A 16,417-nucleotide genomic window follows, 5' to 3' on the forward strand; every position below is an offset into this window, starting at 1 on the left:
TCCATCAGGTTCCTGCTTACTTTTTCTATGGAACAACTGAGGCTGCTTTAGCTTTTTTTTCTTTCTCCTGTGTGACTTCCCATTTATGCCAAGGCCATGGGGCAGCTTCTCCTGCCCAGTTATTTTTCCAGCTCCTCTTCCTCCTCCTCCTCCTCCTTTTTTGAGAGAGAAAGTGGGAGGGGAGGAGCAAAGGTAGTGGGAGAGAGAGAATTTTAAGCAGACTCCACATTCAGTGTGGAGCCCAACTTGGGGCTCAGTCTCATGACCCTGAGATCATGACCTCAGCTGAAATCAAGAGTCAGACACTTTAAAAAAAAAATTAAAAAAATAAGAGTAAATGAAAAAAAGAAAAAACACTAAAAAAAGAGTCGGACACTTAACTGAGCCACCCAGGTGCCCCCCCTTTCTTCTTTATTATAGATAGGCAGCTGTTCCTGCCTCCACTGCTCTGACAGACACTGCAGCATAATTTAAGGCTTGCCTCAGAAGCGGTAGAGAGGAAGAAAAATACAGTGTAGGAGCAGTTCCAGGAAGTGGCTAGAGGTAGATCCTTAGGAGGATCCTGTTTTTTTCCCAGCCCTAGACACCTCCCTGTACATACTAAAATGCACTGGTTGCATAGTCACATATTCTGGACATTCATCTATTAAGAGACAGTGTAGCAAAATGGTCAGGAGTGATAGACTGATAAGGATTGATAAGAATTGAATTCTGGTTTTGCCATTATGCTGTGTGACTTTGGACAGTTTCTTATTCTGTGCCTCAGTTTTCTTATCTGCTAAATGGTTATATTAATAATCTGGTTCATAGAGTTGCTATGAGGACTAAATAAGAATTAGGAACTTAGGACAATGCTATAATATTATTAAATGTTAATATATTACATGGACCTCTTCTGAAAAATAAAAATACCCTGAAATAGATGCAGGCAAATAATCACTTATAATGTGAATCATTTCAATTAAATTGCTTCCTTTAAAAGCCTGAGGTCAGCTCCTCAGAGGTGTGGTTATTTTTATAAATGATCCTTACCCTTAAGAAGCTCATAGTCTGGTAGGGTAAGACACACATTTAAGCAAATATTGCAACACAGTAATAGAGAGCTATGTCTAGCACAGTGGTGTTGAGAGGCGGGAGAAATCAGCGGTGCCAAAATGGGGCAGGCAGAAGAGGGCATCTTGAGCTGGTTGTTATAGGATCTGCAGATAAATGGCAGGGAATGGGCAAAGTGTTAAGAGAGAAAGTGAGGGTTATTGAAACCATCACAGATAAGTTAAATTTTCCATCATCAAATGCAAACAGATCTTTTAATTGTTCATTTATTGATCAAAATGAGCAAAACATTTTAGAGGTTCTTAGTTGTTGTTAGGGAGCAGTAGTTCATTAAAAAACAGCAGTGTGCCCTAGGAATGACAAATAGTTTTAATCTGTGCTAAATCTAAATCTAATCAATTGATGTTGGCTGCCTAGAGTGCTTTGTCAAGAAGGATTCTGAGGGTACCATTTGAGGTAAGTGAAAAAAATGCAGTGATTGATTAATTACCAGCATTAAGTGTGGACATAAGGAGGTCGAACAGCGCTTGATGATTGTGCCATGAAGCCAGACAGCCAGTGCTCGAATCTTGGCTCTGCTACTTTCTAGCTGTGTGACTGTCATAGGATATTTAAACTACTGTGTCTCAGTGTCCTTGTCTCTAAAATGGGGATAATAAAAGTGCCTATGTCCTAGATTGTTATGATAATTAAGTGAATTAATATATATAAAGTATTTAGAACAGTGCCTGACACACTGTAAGCACTTGATTATTATTACCTATTGTTAGCTACTGCTTATTTTCAAGTAAATAAGATTAATATGGAACCCAAGGGAGTCCAGTATGCTTATTTGTATTTTTTTTTCTTTTACGTTGTAAATGTTTATGAGTAGGCAGCTAACTTAGGTATCCTCAGTTCTTTCCTAGACTATTTGGTACACAGTGCAATTTGAAGACTAATATTTTCGACATAATATTGATTCTACAGCTAGAATGTTAGAATGAGGAGAGTTGGAATGACTGGTGTTTGAGTGACTTGGGCTTATTTTTAATTGTTTCACTCTAATATAGTGTGAGATTGATGTGCAACAATGAAACAACATTTTTTTTTTATCTGTAGAACGAATATAAATTGTGCGGCTTCTTAGAGCTCTTTTTGGTCTGGTTTAACATTCATTTCATATGAGTTGCCAAAAGGTTCAATGACTTTTTTCACATCCTGATTTTTATTCTGTGGATCTGTAAATTCTTCCCAGGGGTTCATGTGGGATGTGGCTGCTCAACTGAAGGCTATGTTGGTGTTTGCAGAACATCGATACTATGGGGAGTCCCTACCTTTTGGTAACAAATCATTCACAGTAAGTACAGGCATACCTTTTTTATTGCATTTCACTTTACTGTACTTTACAGATTATGTGTTATTTGCAAATTGAAGGTTTGTAGCAACTCTGTGTTGAGCAAATGTATCAGTGCCATTTTTCTAACAGTATTTCCTTTCTTTGTGTCTCTGTGTCACATTTTGGCAATTCTTGTAATATGTCAAACTTTTTCATTATTATTATATTTGTTATGGTGATCTGTGATCAGTCATCTAAGATGCTCACAGAAGATGGCAAATTTAATTGATAAATAACGTATGTGTGCTGACTGCTCCACCGACTGGCTATTCCCCCATCTCTTTCCGTCTCCTCAGGCCTGCTTATTCCCTGAGACACAAAAATATTGAAATGAGGCCAATTAATAATCCTACAATGGCCTCTAAGTGTTCCAGTGGAAAGAAGAGTTGCCTGTCTCTCATTTTAAATGGAAAGCTAGAAATGATTAAGCTTAGTGAGGAAGGCATGTTGAAAGCTGAGAGAGGCCAAAAGCTAGGCCTCTTGTGCCAGTCATTCAGCCAGGTTGTGAATACAAAGGAAGAGTTCTTGAAGGAAATTAAAAGTGTTGTGCCAGTGAACATACAAATGACAAGAAAGTGAAACAGCATTATTGTTGATATGGAGAAAGTTTGAGTGGTCAGGATAGAAGATCAAATGAGCCACAACAGTCCCTCAAGCCAAAGCCTAATCCAGAGCAAAGCCCTAACTCTATTCAGTGTGATGAAGGCTAAGGGAGGTAAGGAAGCTGCAGAAGAAAAGTCTGAAGCTAGCAGAGGTTGGTTCATGAAGTTTAAGGAAGAAGCCATCTCCATAACATAAAAGTGTAAGATGAAGCACTAAGTGCTGATATAGAAGCTGCAGTAAGTTATACAGAAGATCTAGCTGAGATAATTCATGAAGGTAGCTACATTAAACAATAGATTTTCAATATAGACAAAACAGCTTTTTGTTGAAAGAGGATGCCATCTAGGACTTTCATTGCTAGAGAGGAGAAGTCAATGATTGGCTTCAAATCTTCGAAAGGACAGCCTGACTCTCTTGTTAGGGGTTAATGTAGCTGGTAACTTTAAATTGAAGCCAATGCACATTTACCATCCTGAATATGCTAGGGCCTTAAAGAATTATGCTAAATCTACTTTGTGCTCTATAAATGGAAGAACAAAGCCTGGATGACTGCACATCTGTTCACAACATGGTCTACTGAATATTTTAAGACCACTGTTAAGACCTACTGCTCAGGAAGAAAAAAGTTCCTTTCAAAATATCATTGTTCATTGACAATGCACCTGGTCATCTAAGAGCTCTGATGGAGATGTACAATGAGATGAATGTTGTTTTCATGTCTCCTAATACAGCATCCATTCTGCAGCCCATGGATCAAGGAATCATTTTGACTTTCAAATCTTATTTAAGAAATACATTTCATAAGGCTATAGCTGCCACAGAGTGAATCCTCTGATAGATATGGGCAAAGTCAATTGAAAACCTTCTGGAAAGGATTCACCGTCCTAGATGCCATCAAGAACATTCAGGATTTGTGGGAAGAGGTCAAAATATCAACATGAACAGGAGTTTGAAAGAAGTGGATTCCAACCCTCATGTATGACTGTGAGGGGCTGAAGACTTTAGTGGAGGATGTAACTGCAGATGTGGTGGAAATAGCAAGAAAACTAGGATTAGAAGTGGAGCCTGAAGATGGGACTGAACTGCTCCAATCTCATGATAAAACTTGAATAGATGAAGAGTTGCTTTTCATGGGTGAGCAAAGAAAGTGGTTTCTGGAGATGGAATCTACTGCTGGTGAAGATGCTGTGAAGATTGTTGAAATGACAACAATGAATGTAGAAAATTATATAAACTTAGTTGGTAAAACAGCTATAGGGCTTGAGAGGATTGATTCCAATTTTGAAAGGAGTTCTGTGGGTAAAGTGCTATTGAACAGCATCACATGCTATAGAGAAAGCATTCATGAAAGGAAAAATCAATCAGTGTGGCAGACTTCATTATTGTTTTATTTTAAGACATTGCCACAGCTACCCCGGCCTTTAGCAACCACCAACCTGACCAGTCAGCAGCCATCAACATTTAGGCATGATCCTCCACTGGTAAAAAGATGAAAGCTCAGAAAACTCACTGAAAGCTCAGATGATGGTTAGCATTTTTTATGAATGAAATATTTTTAAATTAAGGTATGTATATCTTTTTAGAAATAATACTAATGCACACTTAATAGACTACAGTATGGTGTAAATGTAACTTTTATGTGCACTAGGAAACCAAAATAGTAATTTGACTCACTTTATTGTGATATCCACTTTATTGCAGTGGTCTGGAACTGAACCTGCAGTATCTCTGAGGTGTGCCTGTATACTTTTTATTTTTAAGTTTAAAAGTTTTTTTTTTTTTGAAGTTTAGGAATTACCTGTTCTAATAACATGTCCCACTCTAAGAAAGAAATGATAGTTTTAATTTGAACAGCTTGAAAAATTTTTATTTAATCTTTCCTTTTTATATGCAATCGAACAGATTAAGCCTTTTTGAAACCATAATATTATCACTTATGTTGGTCATTCTAACTCAGTGTGATGACATTAGCTGTCACCAGCGAAATCTTAAGGTATGGCTGCAGAGACTGTGAAGGGAACTTCTCATTGTTTCAAAAATGTCAGTAAATAATTCTGCTTTATAAGTTTACACTTAAATTCCTGGGTCTACCACTGGAAAAAATACAATGAGCACTCAAATATTTAATAAGGTATTTTTCAATAAAATGAGAACAAATTATCCCTGGTTTAGTGAGTCCAATGGGCCACTTGGATTCCCTTCTGGCCTTTCCTGATCTCACAAGGAGCTTTGGCCTTGACCTCAGACTCTACACCTAATAAAAAGGATACTTTTTCCGCAACTAAGTCACTCATGTACTACCTTTGTGATTCTGGCTGTATGAATTTGCCATCTGTGCTGTTATTTATGTAATTTTTTTTTTAAACAACTAACTTTTCAAACTTTGCATTACCTTAACAAGGGCTTAATGTACTCGTTAATGTTTTTTCTAAATGACATTAAAACAAGTATTAAATTTAAAAAGATTGTGCATTATACTAAGACCATCATGCATACTACCAGTATACACATACCATCTTTTGGGGGAACTCTGAGTTAGAAGAACTTGGGGACAGTAATTTTCTAGGCTGCCTATTTTGAAAGGAGTTTTAATTTTTGTTCTCAGAGGTTTTATTAGCTCATATTATAAATAAATAAATAAAAAGTCCTTGTGTTGTAAATGAAAAGCAGAACAATTTGCTAATAGTTGTTGGGGCGCATGGGAAACTCTATTCTTTAGCTTATTATTCTGCATAATTATCTGATTAGGAGAGTTGATAGGTCCTGAAACCACTGGGAAGTAGTCAGCTTGTTGCAGACAGAAACATAATATCCTTTTCTAGATCCCTTTGGTTCATACTTTGATAGCAAAATGGAGCAGAAGGCTCTCTTTGATAGCTTCTTTCTCTTCATGTGCTCACAGAATTTGTCAGTAGCTTGGGGGATAATATTACAAATATTATGCGAGGACTAGAAAAAATCGCACTCAACTATACATAGTGCCATGAAAACTGGAAGTAAAAGACTAGTGACAGACAATAAGAAAGGAGGTGAGAGGTCAGAAGGTATACATCTTGGATAAGGGGGAAGGCTAAAGGAGTAGGTGACATACATAGGAAAGAGGAAAGATGGGAACTATGTGGTTTCAGAATGTGCCAAATGATGGAAGAAGTCAAACAGAGTGGTGAGACCAGAGCATGAAGATTGAATAGGACAGCCTAATAGGTATATAGCTGTACTGGTTACCTATTGCTACGTAACAATTTACCTCAAACCTTAGTGACTTAAAACAGCAATAAACATTTATTGTCTCATAGTTCCTATGGGTAAGGAATTAAAAGTGACTCAGCTAGGAGCTTCTTTTTCAAGGGGTCTCATGAGGTTGAGATGTTAGCTGGTGCTAACAGTTATCTGAAGGCTTGACTGGTGCCAGAGAACCCTCTCCTCTATATGGAGAATCCACATGAGTGACAAAACGTTGCTGGGTGTTAGCAAGAGGCTGTAGTTTGTCTCTTCCAGGGTTTCTCCAAAGGCTTACTCGAGTGGCCTCATGACAAGGCAGCTGGCTTCCCTCAAAGTCGATAATCCAAGAGAGCAAAGTGGAAACTGCAGTGCTTATTATGACTTAACATTGGAAGTCACATATCGCTTCTGATACATTTTATTGGTTAGAACCAAGTCACTAAGTCTAGTCCAAGTTCAAAGACAGAGGACTTAGGCCTTGTCTTTTAAAGGGAGATACTTTATTAGCCTCCTTAGCTTAGCAGGATTCTGAGCCTTACCTCCCTATGTTGAAGTGAGGCAATTGTCTTTAGGCAGAGAATTAGATGATTATGGAACTTACTTTAGGAGTATCCTTTTCTCAAGGATCAATGTCTTGTGTTGCCTGTTTTCTAATGCCAGAATATAATTGCTCTATTGGTTTTTGTTTTTAACTCCAATTTCATATTGTTTACACAGGGTAATTTCCAGTTGTTGGTATATCAGACATAATAATTATCTTTCTGATTAGAGAGGATGAAATTTATTTTTATTGATGATTCTTCAATTTTTCACAGGATTCAGTCTACCTTTGCCTGTATGGTAGCCATTTTAAATGTTTCAAGTTTTAAAATAAAAATTATAATGCAACAATTGTCTGTTAAGCTGAGAATTGTATTCTATTACATTTGCTGTTAAATGTTAGTTTGTTTCTGTTGTTTCTACAACCTCAACAAAATTTTTGGTAAATAACATTTAATAGAAATTACATTTGAATGCAAAATACATTATGTTTGTCCCACAAACTTAAAATCATTTTTTTTTAAGATTTGTTTAAATCAGCATTGCTATTATGTTGACTGGGCATTTTAACTCAATTGCCTAGAAATTCTATTTGGAGAAAAGCTTATCTGACTGGCTTTTTTCCTGAATCTGTGCTATGCCTAAGCTGCTATTATGTGCACATTTATACGTGTTCTTTGTTATTTTTCTTTAGGATTCCAGACACTTGGACTTTCTGACATCAGAACAAGCTTTGGCTGATTTTGCAGTGTTAATCAAACACTTGAAAAAAACAATCCCAGGAGCTAAAAATCAACCTGTCATTGCCATAGGGGGCTCTTACGGTGGCATGCTTGCAGCCTGGTTCAGGATGAAATATCCTCATATAGTGGTTGGGTAAATGCATTTATGTTGGACATGAGCACTTCTTAATGATTGTCAAGGCATATTTAGAGATTTGTTTTGGGTAAAACATGTTCTGTTGTACTGATATTTCTACTTTCTATCTCATTAACAATTGTAATTTTTCTCAACATTTTTGTTCAGTATCAGTTTCAATTTTAAAATTTGAATTCAATGAGTTACATTTTTTTTCTTTTCTCCTTTCTTATTTTTCTCACCATTTAGAGCTCTTGCAGCCTCTGCCCCCATCTGGCATTTTGGTAATCTGGTACCTTGTGGTGTATTTATGGAAATTGTAACTAAAGATTTTAAGAGAAGTGGTCCAAATTGTTCAGAAACCATTCGCAGCTCCTGGGATGCTATTAATCGATTCGCAAGAACAGGTAAGCTTTAATTAATAGAATGGAATCACAGAGTTTTTTACCCTTCACTTGCTAATTCAACACTTCTCAGATTTTCAGTAACCTTTTTATTTAAGTAAAACATACAAAAACATACACAAATCAAAATACATCACTTGATGAATTTTTACAAGGGAAAACATAATCAGCATGGTATAATAGTATACTCATCATCCACTATAATCAGGAACACAGTTATGTATGTTTTGCTCAACGCTATGTCAGATATATCCATTTGTTTTATTTAGTTGTGGTTTACACATTCTAACTGCTCTCTAGTGTTCCATTTGTTTATTTTTTACTTATTTCAATAGTATCTTTGAAACAGGGAATACTTCATGTAATTTCTGGCAGACTCCATATGAGGATAGACAACTTATTTATCATGGGATTATCCAAATGCTCTAAAAGTATTTTATTGAATGTTGAAAAAGCATTCTTGGAGAAATGGTGTAGAAGATTGAATTTTCTAAAATACGAAGTAAAGCCTTCTGTCAAGGAGTGCTTTTTAGATTACAAACAATATGATTCTGTTCTCAGGTGCTGGCTTACGTTGGCTTTCTGAATCCCTTGGCTTATGTACTGCATTAACAAATACTCAGGATGTCCAGAATTTGAAAGCCTGGATCTCTGAAACCTGGATAAATCTGGCAATGGTGGACTACCCTTATGAGTCTGACTTTTTACAGCCTTTGCCTGCTTGGCCTATCAAGGTAACAGGAAAATGTCCTTTCATCACTTTTAATACGAACTTCTCTCTCTCTCAGTGTATTATTAGTTTCAGGATTTTGTTTTGTTTTTTAAACTGGTACTTTCTGTGACTTTTAGCATCGAAGGACTCTCCAGTGACAAAGGGGCTCTGGGTTTGACTAACCTGGGCAGAAATCCTGGCTTCTGTCACTTTCTGGTTACTCACCTTGGACATCTTACCTAAGTTTCTTTCTTTTTTCTTTTTTTTCTTTTTTTAGAGGGGGAACGGGTAAGGGAGAAGGAAAGAGAGTCTTACGCAGACTCCATACTGAGTACACAGCCTGATGCGGGTTTCATCTCATGACCCTTAGATCACCACCTGAGCCCAAACCAAGAGTTGGCAGCTTAACCAACTGCACCACCCAGGCGTCCCTTATCTAACTTTTCTGAACATCAGTTTCCTCTCATTTGGATAAAGGAGACAAAATGTATAGATTATAGAGTTGTATGAATTGGAACTAAGACCAGTAGTTGCTGCTAATGGAATGATTACTAGTTGCCAAGTCTTGTGCTGTACACTTTGCATGGACGATTTACTTTATTACATCTTTGTGTTGTATGTGAGACACGTAGACCTATGTCATATATGGTTAGTGCTTAATAAATGGCAATTGCTATCACAGTGCTATGATTCAGTCAACTGCTAATGTGTTCTAGTGCTACACTTACCATAAAGGAGTGATCTCCATGTAGCAGGGTGGAGTGGAAAGAGTACTGACTCTGGATCCTTGATCTAGAACTACCATTTACCAGCTGTGTGATCTTGGGTAAGGCTGTCTTCTTCTGAGCCTCCATGTCTTCCTCTGCAAAATGAGATAATTATACTTATGTTCTCCGTAGGGTTGTGCTCAGGATCAAATAAAATATTAGATGTGAAAACATTCTAGAAATTGTGAAGACACATTACATCATAAATTTTTAGGTTTTTACATGGCAAAATTCTTTATTGTGTATCCTCTTTTAAGCATTTCTTTGTAAAGAACATTCTTCTTAGTTTTAAAATCAAAGTTTGGCTAACTTGGTGGTTGTTTAGAGAGTATAACTGATTCTACAGCTAGAATGAGTGCTGGAAATGTAAATAGACTTGATAATATAAGAACCAGTTTTCAAAAGCACTTTTAACTTAACACAATCCCTTTGAACTTAATATTAAATGAACATTTTGCTTAAAACTTCGTAACCCAAATGGAACAAGGTCATTTGCTATTAGAGATATTTTTCTTCATCTAAGAAGTAGAATGACAAGTGGATGTCTTGCACATAGCAGGCCAGAGGTAAATGTGTATTGAATTAAATTGAATTTAGACAATACAGAATTATTTAAAAGAGCTGATCTCTCTCATGGTAGGAAAACCTGGATCAAAATAATGAGAAAAAATTAAATTTGAGTCAGTTGGCCTCCATATATGTCTTTGTGCTAATCCCTTATCCAAATTATTTTACTATTTGCAGAACACTTTCATATATGCTATCCCATTTAATCCCCATAATAATATATTCTATATGTTAATATAGGAAATAATATATAATATTTATATATTATTACAATAATATAGGAAAAAAAGAAGTACAATGGAGAGGAAATTTTTGGAGTTTTATGGAGAGGAAATTTAAGCTCAGTGAAGAGATGGTGAAAGTGGGATTTGAACTTGGGTCTACTATTATTCAGAGCCTCTGATCTTCTACCATATTGCACTGGATTAGGAGAGGATTTGGCTGAAGTTTTGGGTGGATCACTAGTTGCATTGTGACAACTATCAGATTTAACTGTATTCTCTGTACAAAGTGAGAATTACGTTTGCATTTTTATGCCCACTTGAAGAATAAGTGAGTTGTCAGGTTATAAAAACATGGGGAATTCCCTTCTTATTTAGAATGAAGGTTGGCAAACTTTATTTGTAAAGAACTAGATAGTAAATATTTTATGTTTTGTGGGCCATTCGGTTTCTGCCGCAATTACTCAGTTCTGCAGCTGTAGCGAGAAAGTAGCAATAGACAAATATAAATCAATGAGGAACACTGTCACAATAATACTTTATTTGTAAAACAGGCAGTCGCCTGGATTTGGCCTGGGGGCTATAGTATGCTGACCCCTGATTTAGAAAAAGCCAGAGGAATACGGCTTTTTAGTGTTCATTTGTTTATGATTTGGAACAAGAACACTAGCTTTGCTTTTCTCCCCATTTCTTTAATGTTCCTTTTGAGTTATTTTGCTGTTGCATCTTGAATGTAAATATTCTATCCTTTCTCTCTCCTAAATATTCACTCAGAGTTAGTGGAGTATATCTCAAATCTTTTGTCATCTGTTTTTGATTTAGCACAATCCTTCTTTTGTCTTTTGTATATACATTATAAAAGTTTATTTTTAAGACAAGGTAACTTGTGTCATTGCCTGACAATCACCTTTTACTTTTCTTCAGGACTACTTCTTGTCATTCTCTTCAGTTATTTCTTACTGGTTTTATCCTTTCTTTTGGCATATTAAGGAATTCTTGATTGCTTATAATATATTTATGACTCTGTTTCTTGCCTGCACCCCAACCAAAAGAAATCTCTTTGCCCCTTGCTTGAGAAATTTCCATTGCCTCTATTTCCAGTTTTATCCTATATGATTTCAGAGTATTTCTACTACATGTCTCCCTCCCAAACTTTTAGCTTCAGATCACTTTCTTTCACTGTTCATTCTATTTCTCCTTTCTTGACCTCGTCTCTGTTCTCCCAACCCACTAATCCCAGGAACACTACCCAGTTGGGGACCGCTCTTTCACTTGGATAGTTCCATTTAACCAGGACTCCTCCTCCCTCTGATACACTTCCTCCTTTTTAAAGGGCTGACAAACAGCCGTCCTTTTCTAAGTCTGTAACTCAGGCTTAGGATAGTGAGATAATGTGTTAACAGTTGGGTTATGAAAAAAAGTAGGTGATTTCCAATTCTGCCTGAACCTTGTATGGTTCTGAAGGATCCATAGGCAGTGATTGAATATCTTTTCCGTGTCAACTCAAGTATCGTTCTTTTTAATTTGTTTGTGGGCTTTGCACACTCGGACTCCATTTGCCTTTGTTTACTGTTAACAGAAGCTGCAACATTCATGCAGAAATAATCATGGACTTGGCTGAGGGAACACAAGGAAGAAGAGAAAAGGGAAATAGAGAACCTCTCTGTCATTTGACTGCTCTGTCAGCATAAAAACTACTGGGGCTCTTCTCAGCTTAAAGAGCAGTTTTTAAGGATATCCTAGAGGTTGTTTATTTTGAGTAAGTTTTTAGCTGATAACTCACCAAATCTTTTGACTTAGCTTTCTGAGCATGCAGATAAATAGAGTGAAATAATAAGACATAAGATGGAAAATCTCTTCCGTTTGTCTTGGTGTTTGATAATGTATGCGACCTCTCTGGGTGGTTTAAGCGGTTTAGGTGCATTCTATGAAAAGAGAGCTTTTAATGACAAAACTAATGTGATTATCTGTGAGTGTGAGAGGGGTATTGAAACCTTAGAGAAAGAAAATCTGTTAGAAAAGCTGAATGTATCTGCTTAATCCTTTCTCTAATGTGGATGGACCATGCTTTCTGAGAGGAGGTTGGTCTTTTTTTTTTTTTTTAACCTGTCTTCTTTCCTTCTTTTAAAAAAAATTTCTTTGCCCCCTTTTTCTTTCTCTTATTCAAATGCTTATCCTTATAGGTAAGGGGACACATAAAGCTTTTAAACAAATCATTATCTTTACTTTCTCTAGTGTATGTGGGATCAAAAGGCAGAATCTAAATATTTGGATGCAGAGCTAATTAGTTTGGTACTAAGATTGGAATATTCTATCTATTTCTATACTTTTTGAAACCAGAATTATTAAAATGGATGTGTAATGCTCTTTTTAAGTTTTTTTCCTGAACGTTCACTTTTGTTCTAGGAAATAGAAAGTAAATTAAGTATTTCATATGTTGATTGTTGAGCCTCATATTAATGACTATTTTACAGTTTTCTTTTTTTGTTGCATAATAAAAAAGTTGTATGATTTTTTTTTTTAAGATTTTACTTATTTGACACAGAAAGAGAGAGAGAGCGTAAGCAGAGGGAGCAGCAGCAGAGGGAGAGGGAGAAGCAGGCTCCCCACTAAGCAGGGAGCCCGATGCGATGTGGGGCTTGATCATGACCTGAGCCTAAGGCAGCCACTCAACTGACTGAGCCACCCAGGAGCCCCAAAAAAGTTGTATGATTTTTATATTGCCACAGAATCCCTTTTATTAAAATTTTTACCTAAGACAAATAAATTTAGAAAAATATAATCTAAGAATAAAAAAAATTGCTTAAAAAATTAAGCATGAGACTACTGGTATATTTAGGCACCGTTTGTGTTGTTACTTTTCTCTTATACTACAACTTTGAAGTTGAGTATGTGTAGTGTTGGTTATTACAAATGGAAGCTCCAAAGTGAGTCTTGCATTTGAACCCCAGCTCTGCCACTTCCTGACTATTTGACTTTGGGCAAGTTTCTTGACCTCTCTGTGCTTTAGTTTCCTCATCTGCAAAGTGGGGGTATAGTATTTGTAATGCTTATTAGGGTCATTATGAGAATTTAATAGGACCCCGTGTATAGTAAACACTAAATTGATACTAGTTATATAATAATAACAATAGCTATTGTTGTTACTATATAATAATAGAGGGACAGTGTTACGCCAGGACTTTGTGGCCAAAGTCTGGGTTCAGAACTTATATTCATAGTTTTAAGATTGTATATCTGTAGCCAGACCTTTCTGAGCTTGTTTTCTCCTCTGTGACATGGGGATGGCCTTATGTTTTTCCCTGGGTCATTGTAGAGAAAGTACCTGACCTCAAGGAATATTCAGTAGTTGTACTAGCAGCTTCAGTCCCAGATGCCCTCATGTCAGTGAATTTATGGCATAAGTAGAAATGCTATACCTTATGTAGAAATTGTTTGGAAGAAGCTAATTTGATAGTGTCCACAAAATAAACAGAAAATATAGTACAGAGGCTACATGGGTGGTGAGTATTCTGAATGGTAGTGGTTGGCAGAGACTCTTTCCTTGTTGTCTGAGTAGATCATAGCCCCTAAATAAACAGTCAGTAGGCCAAGTGCTTGTAGTCATCAATTGGCTAATAACTGCAAATTATCAGGCTTAAGGTGAAGTGGATATTAGATGAGGTTGAACCAAAGAAGCTGATCTCTGACTGTGTTTGACATATAAACATGGCAATTTCATGTGGTTCCAACCTAACATTTACGTAAGTGTTTTGTGCATTCTGTGGATCTTTAATGAAAGTAGATGATTATCTCCTTTTATTCTTTTTTTGTTGGTGTTTTGTTTTTGAAAGATATTTATTTATTTATTTATTTATTTATTTATTTATTTATTTATTTTAGAACTAGGGGAAGAGAAAGACAGAGAAAGACAGAGTGCTTGTGCGAGCAGGGTCGGGGGAGAGGAGCAGAGGGAGAGGAACAAGCAGACTCTGTGCTGAGTGTGGAGCCCAACACAGGGCTCGATCCCACAACCCCAAGATCATGACCTGAGCTGAAATCAGGAGTCTGACACTTAACTGACTAAGAGACACAGGTGCCCCATAATTATCTCTTTTTGAATAAACATGGAAATAGTGCTAGGTTTTGCTAGTATAACTTCAGTATTTTTTTGAAAACTTCATTTGTTCTTTACTACCATAATTGTTAAGAAAGTTCATAGAGATATGTAGAGATTGTGTTCTTTATGCTAGAAGATGATGCTTTGACTCACAGAAGTTTTGAGCTAGAAAGGAACTTTAAGAGCACTAAAATAATAAAATTCTTTCAGTAAATTTGTAAATATTTTACAAAAAAAATTTAAGTGATATTTTTTAGGCCTTCTATTATCTAGCGTACCAGTAGAATTATGAATTGGTACTTTCTTTCTATAAGGCAGCTTGACAGGATGTAGCAGAGGCCTTACAAGTATTTATTTCCTGGGGCACCTGGGTGGCTCAGTCAGTTAAGCATCTGCCTTCAGCTCAAGTCATGATCCCAGGGTCCTGGGATGGAGCCCCACGTCAGGCTCTCTGCTCAGTGGGGAGCCTGCTTCTCCCTCTCCCTCTGCCCCTCCTCACTGCTGCTCTCTCTCTCTCAAATAAATAAATAAAATCTTTAAAAAAATGTTTATTTCCTTTGAATTAATTATCTCAAGAAAACAATTAAGGATATATATAAAGATTTAGCCCCAGGGTTATTTATTTTAGCTTTTGTAGTATGAAAGATTGGAAATTATACAAATGAGCAATTGTAGGATTGCTTCAACTTTTCCTCAACTCCCCATCCTGATTTCTCTGTTGGTCATTGTCCTTAAAGTGTGGTGCTCAGAACTGGACCCAGTACTCCAAAGGAGCCCTGACCGCACAGAGGACAGTGGACCCAGGAGTGGCCTTAATCTGGACATGGAATTTCTATTAGACGCCAAGGTTCTGACCATGATGTTCTCTCTGTGTAACTGGGGCTGCCGAAATCCAAGTATTGTCAGCTGGTGCCGGTCCCCAGCCATGCTTGTGTCTTTTAAGGAGTGACAGTAACTGCTGTTTGCAGAGATGGCTATTCATGGGGACTCCTTTTCTTTGCCTGACAGAGGGCCAGTGTTCTAGCTCTGAGAGGGGATCTGATGCCAGCATGTGAGTCACACTTAACTTGCTACTCTTCTTTTCCAGAGTTTTAGGCTACTTGTTTATTGTTGCTCATCAGTACTCCCTTTTCCTCCTGCCCAGCTTACATTGTCATCCTGCCTCATCTGTCGAGCTATGCTTGAACTTAATGCTCTTCTATGCATCTCATGCGTCCATTCCATAGTTTTATGCTGCATTTGGAAAGAGCTGAGTCCACTGTTATTGTCCACAGTCAAGATGGAATGCTGATTAACTGTTGGCAATAATTAGTTTAACAAATTCTGTGATTGGTTCTTGATTTCCATATTTTCTTGTTTCTGATTGGCATATTTCTTAGGAGCATGTTCTGAGAGAAGTGCTATGCAGGGGCGGCCTGGGTGGCTCAGTCGTTAAGCATCTGCCTTCCACTCAGGTCATGATCCCAGCGTCCTGGGATCGAGCCCCACATTGGGCTCTCTGCTCCGCGGGAAGCTTCTTTCTCCCTCTTACTCCCCTGCTTGTGTTCTTGCTCTCGCTATCTCTCTCTCTGTCAAATAAATAAATAAAATCTTAAAAAAAAAAAAAAAGAAAAGTGCTATGCAAATGTTAGGTATTTTTTGACCTACCATGAATAATTGAAAGTTGTCAGAATAGTAAAACATTGTTTTGCCTTTTTTCTTCAGCTTGCATTTTCTTATTCCTTTAGGCTTGATAGGTTTGCTCAATTCTGTTTCTTTATGTACACCTTTTCAGGTGTATCTTATTCTTATGACCTCACTGTTACTTTTTTAAATTTATTTTTTATTTTTTAATTTTTTTATGTTAAGTTAGCCAACATATAGTCCATCATTAGTTTTTGATGTAGTGTTCAGTGATTCATTAGTTGTGTATAACACGCAGTGCTCATCACAACATGTGCCCTCCTTAATTGCTGTTACTTTTTTAAGGTATATCCAAGTTATTTGGACATCT

At 36.9% G+C, this 16,417-nt stretch overlaps 1 protein-coding gene across 4 annotated transcripts in view; it reads left to right on the forward strand.

Annotated features, from left to right (window-relative positions):
- The window catches only part of LOC113915128 (prolylcarboxypeptidase), a 70,764-nt gene that overhangs the window by 39,397 nt on the left and 14,950 nt on the right, over positions 1–16,417 (forward strand). For all 4 annotated transcript variants that reach the window (XM_027580918.2, XM_027580920.2, XM_027580919.2 and 1 more), the window contains exons 4-7: positions 2,291–2,392; positions 7,491–7,672; positions 7,904–8,061; positions 8,620–8,792. In XM_027580918.2, coding sequence (XP_027436719.1) covers positions 2,291–2,392; positions 7,491–7,672; positions 7,904–8,061; positions 8,620–8,792 — 615 coding nt within the window. The remainder of the gene's footprint in view (positions 1–2,290; positions 2,393–7,490; positions 7,673–7,903; positions 8,062–8,619; positions 8,793–16,417) is intronic.

This window comes from Zalophus californianus, chromosome 11 (assembly GCF_009762305.2).
Source record: "Zalophus californianus isolate mZalCal1 chromosome 11, mZalCal1.pri.v2, whole genome shotgun sequence".
Taxonomy (NCBI): Eukaryota; Metazoa; Chordata; class Mammalia; order Carnivora; family Otariidae; genus Zalophus; species Zalophus californianus.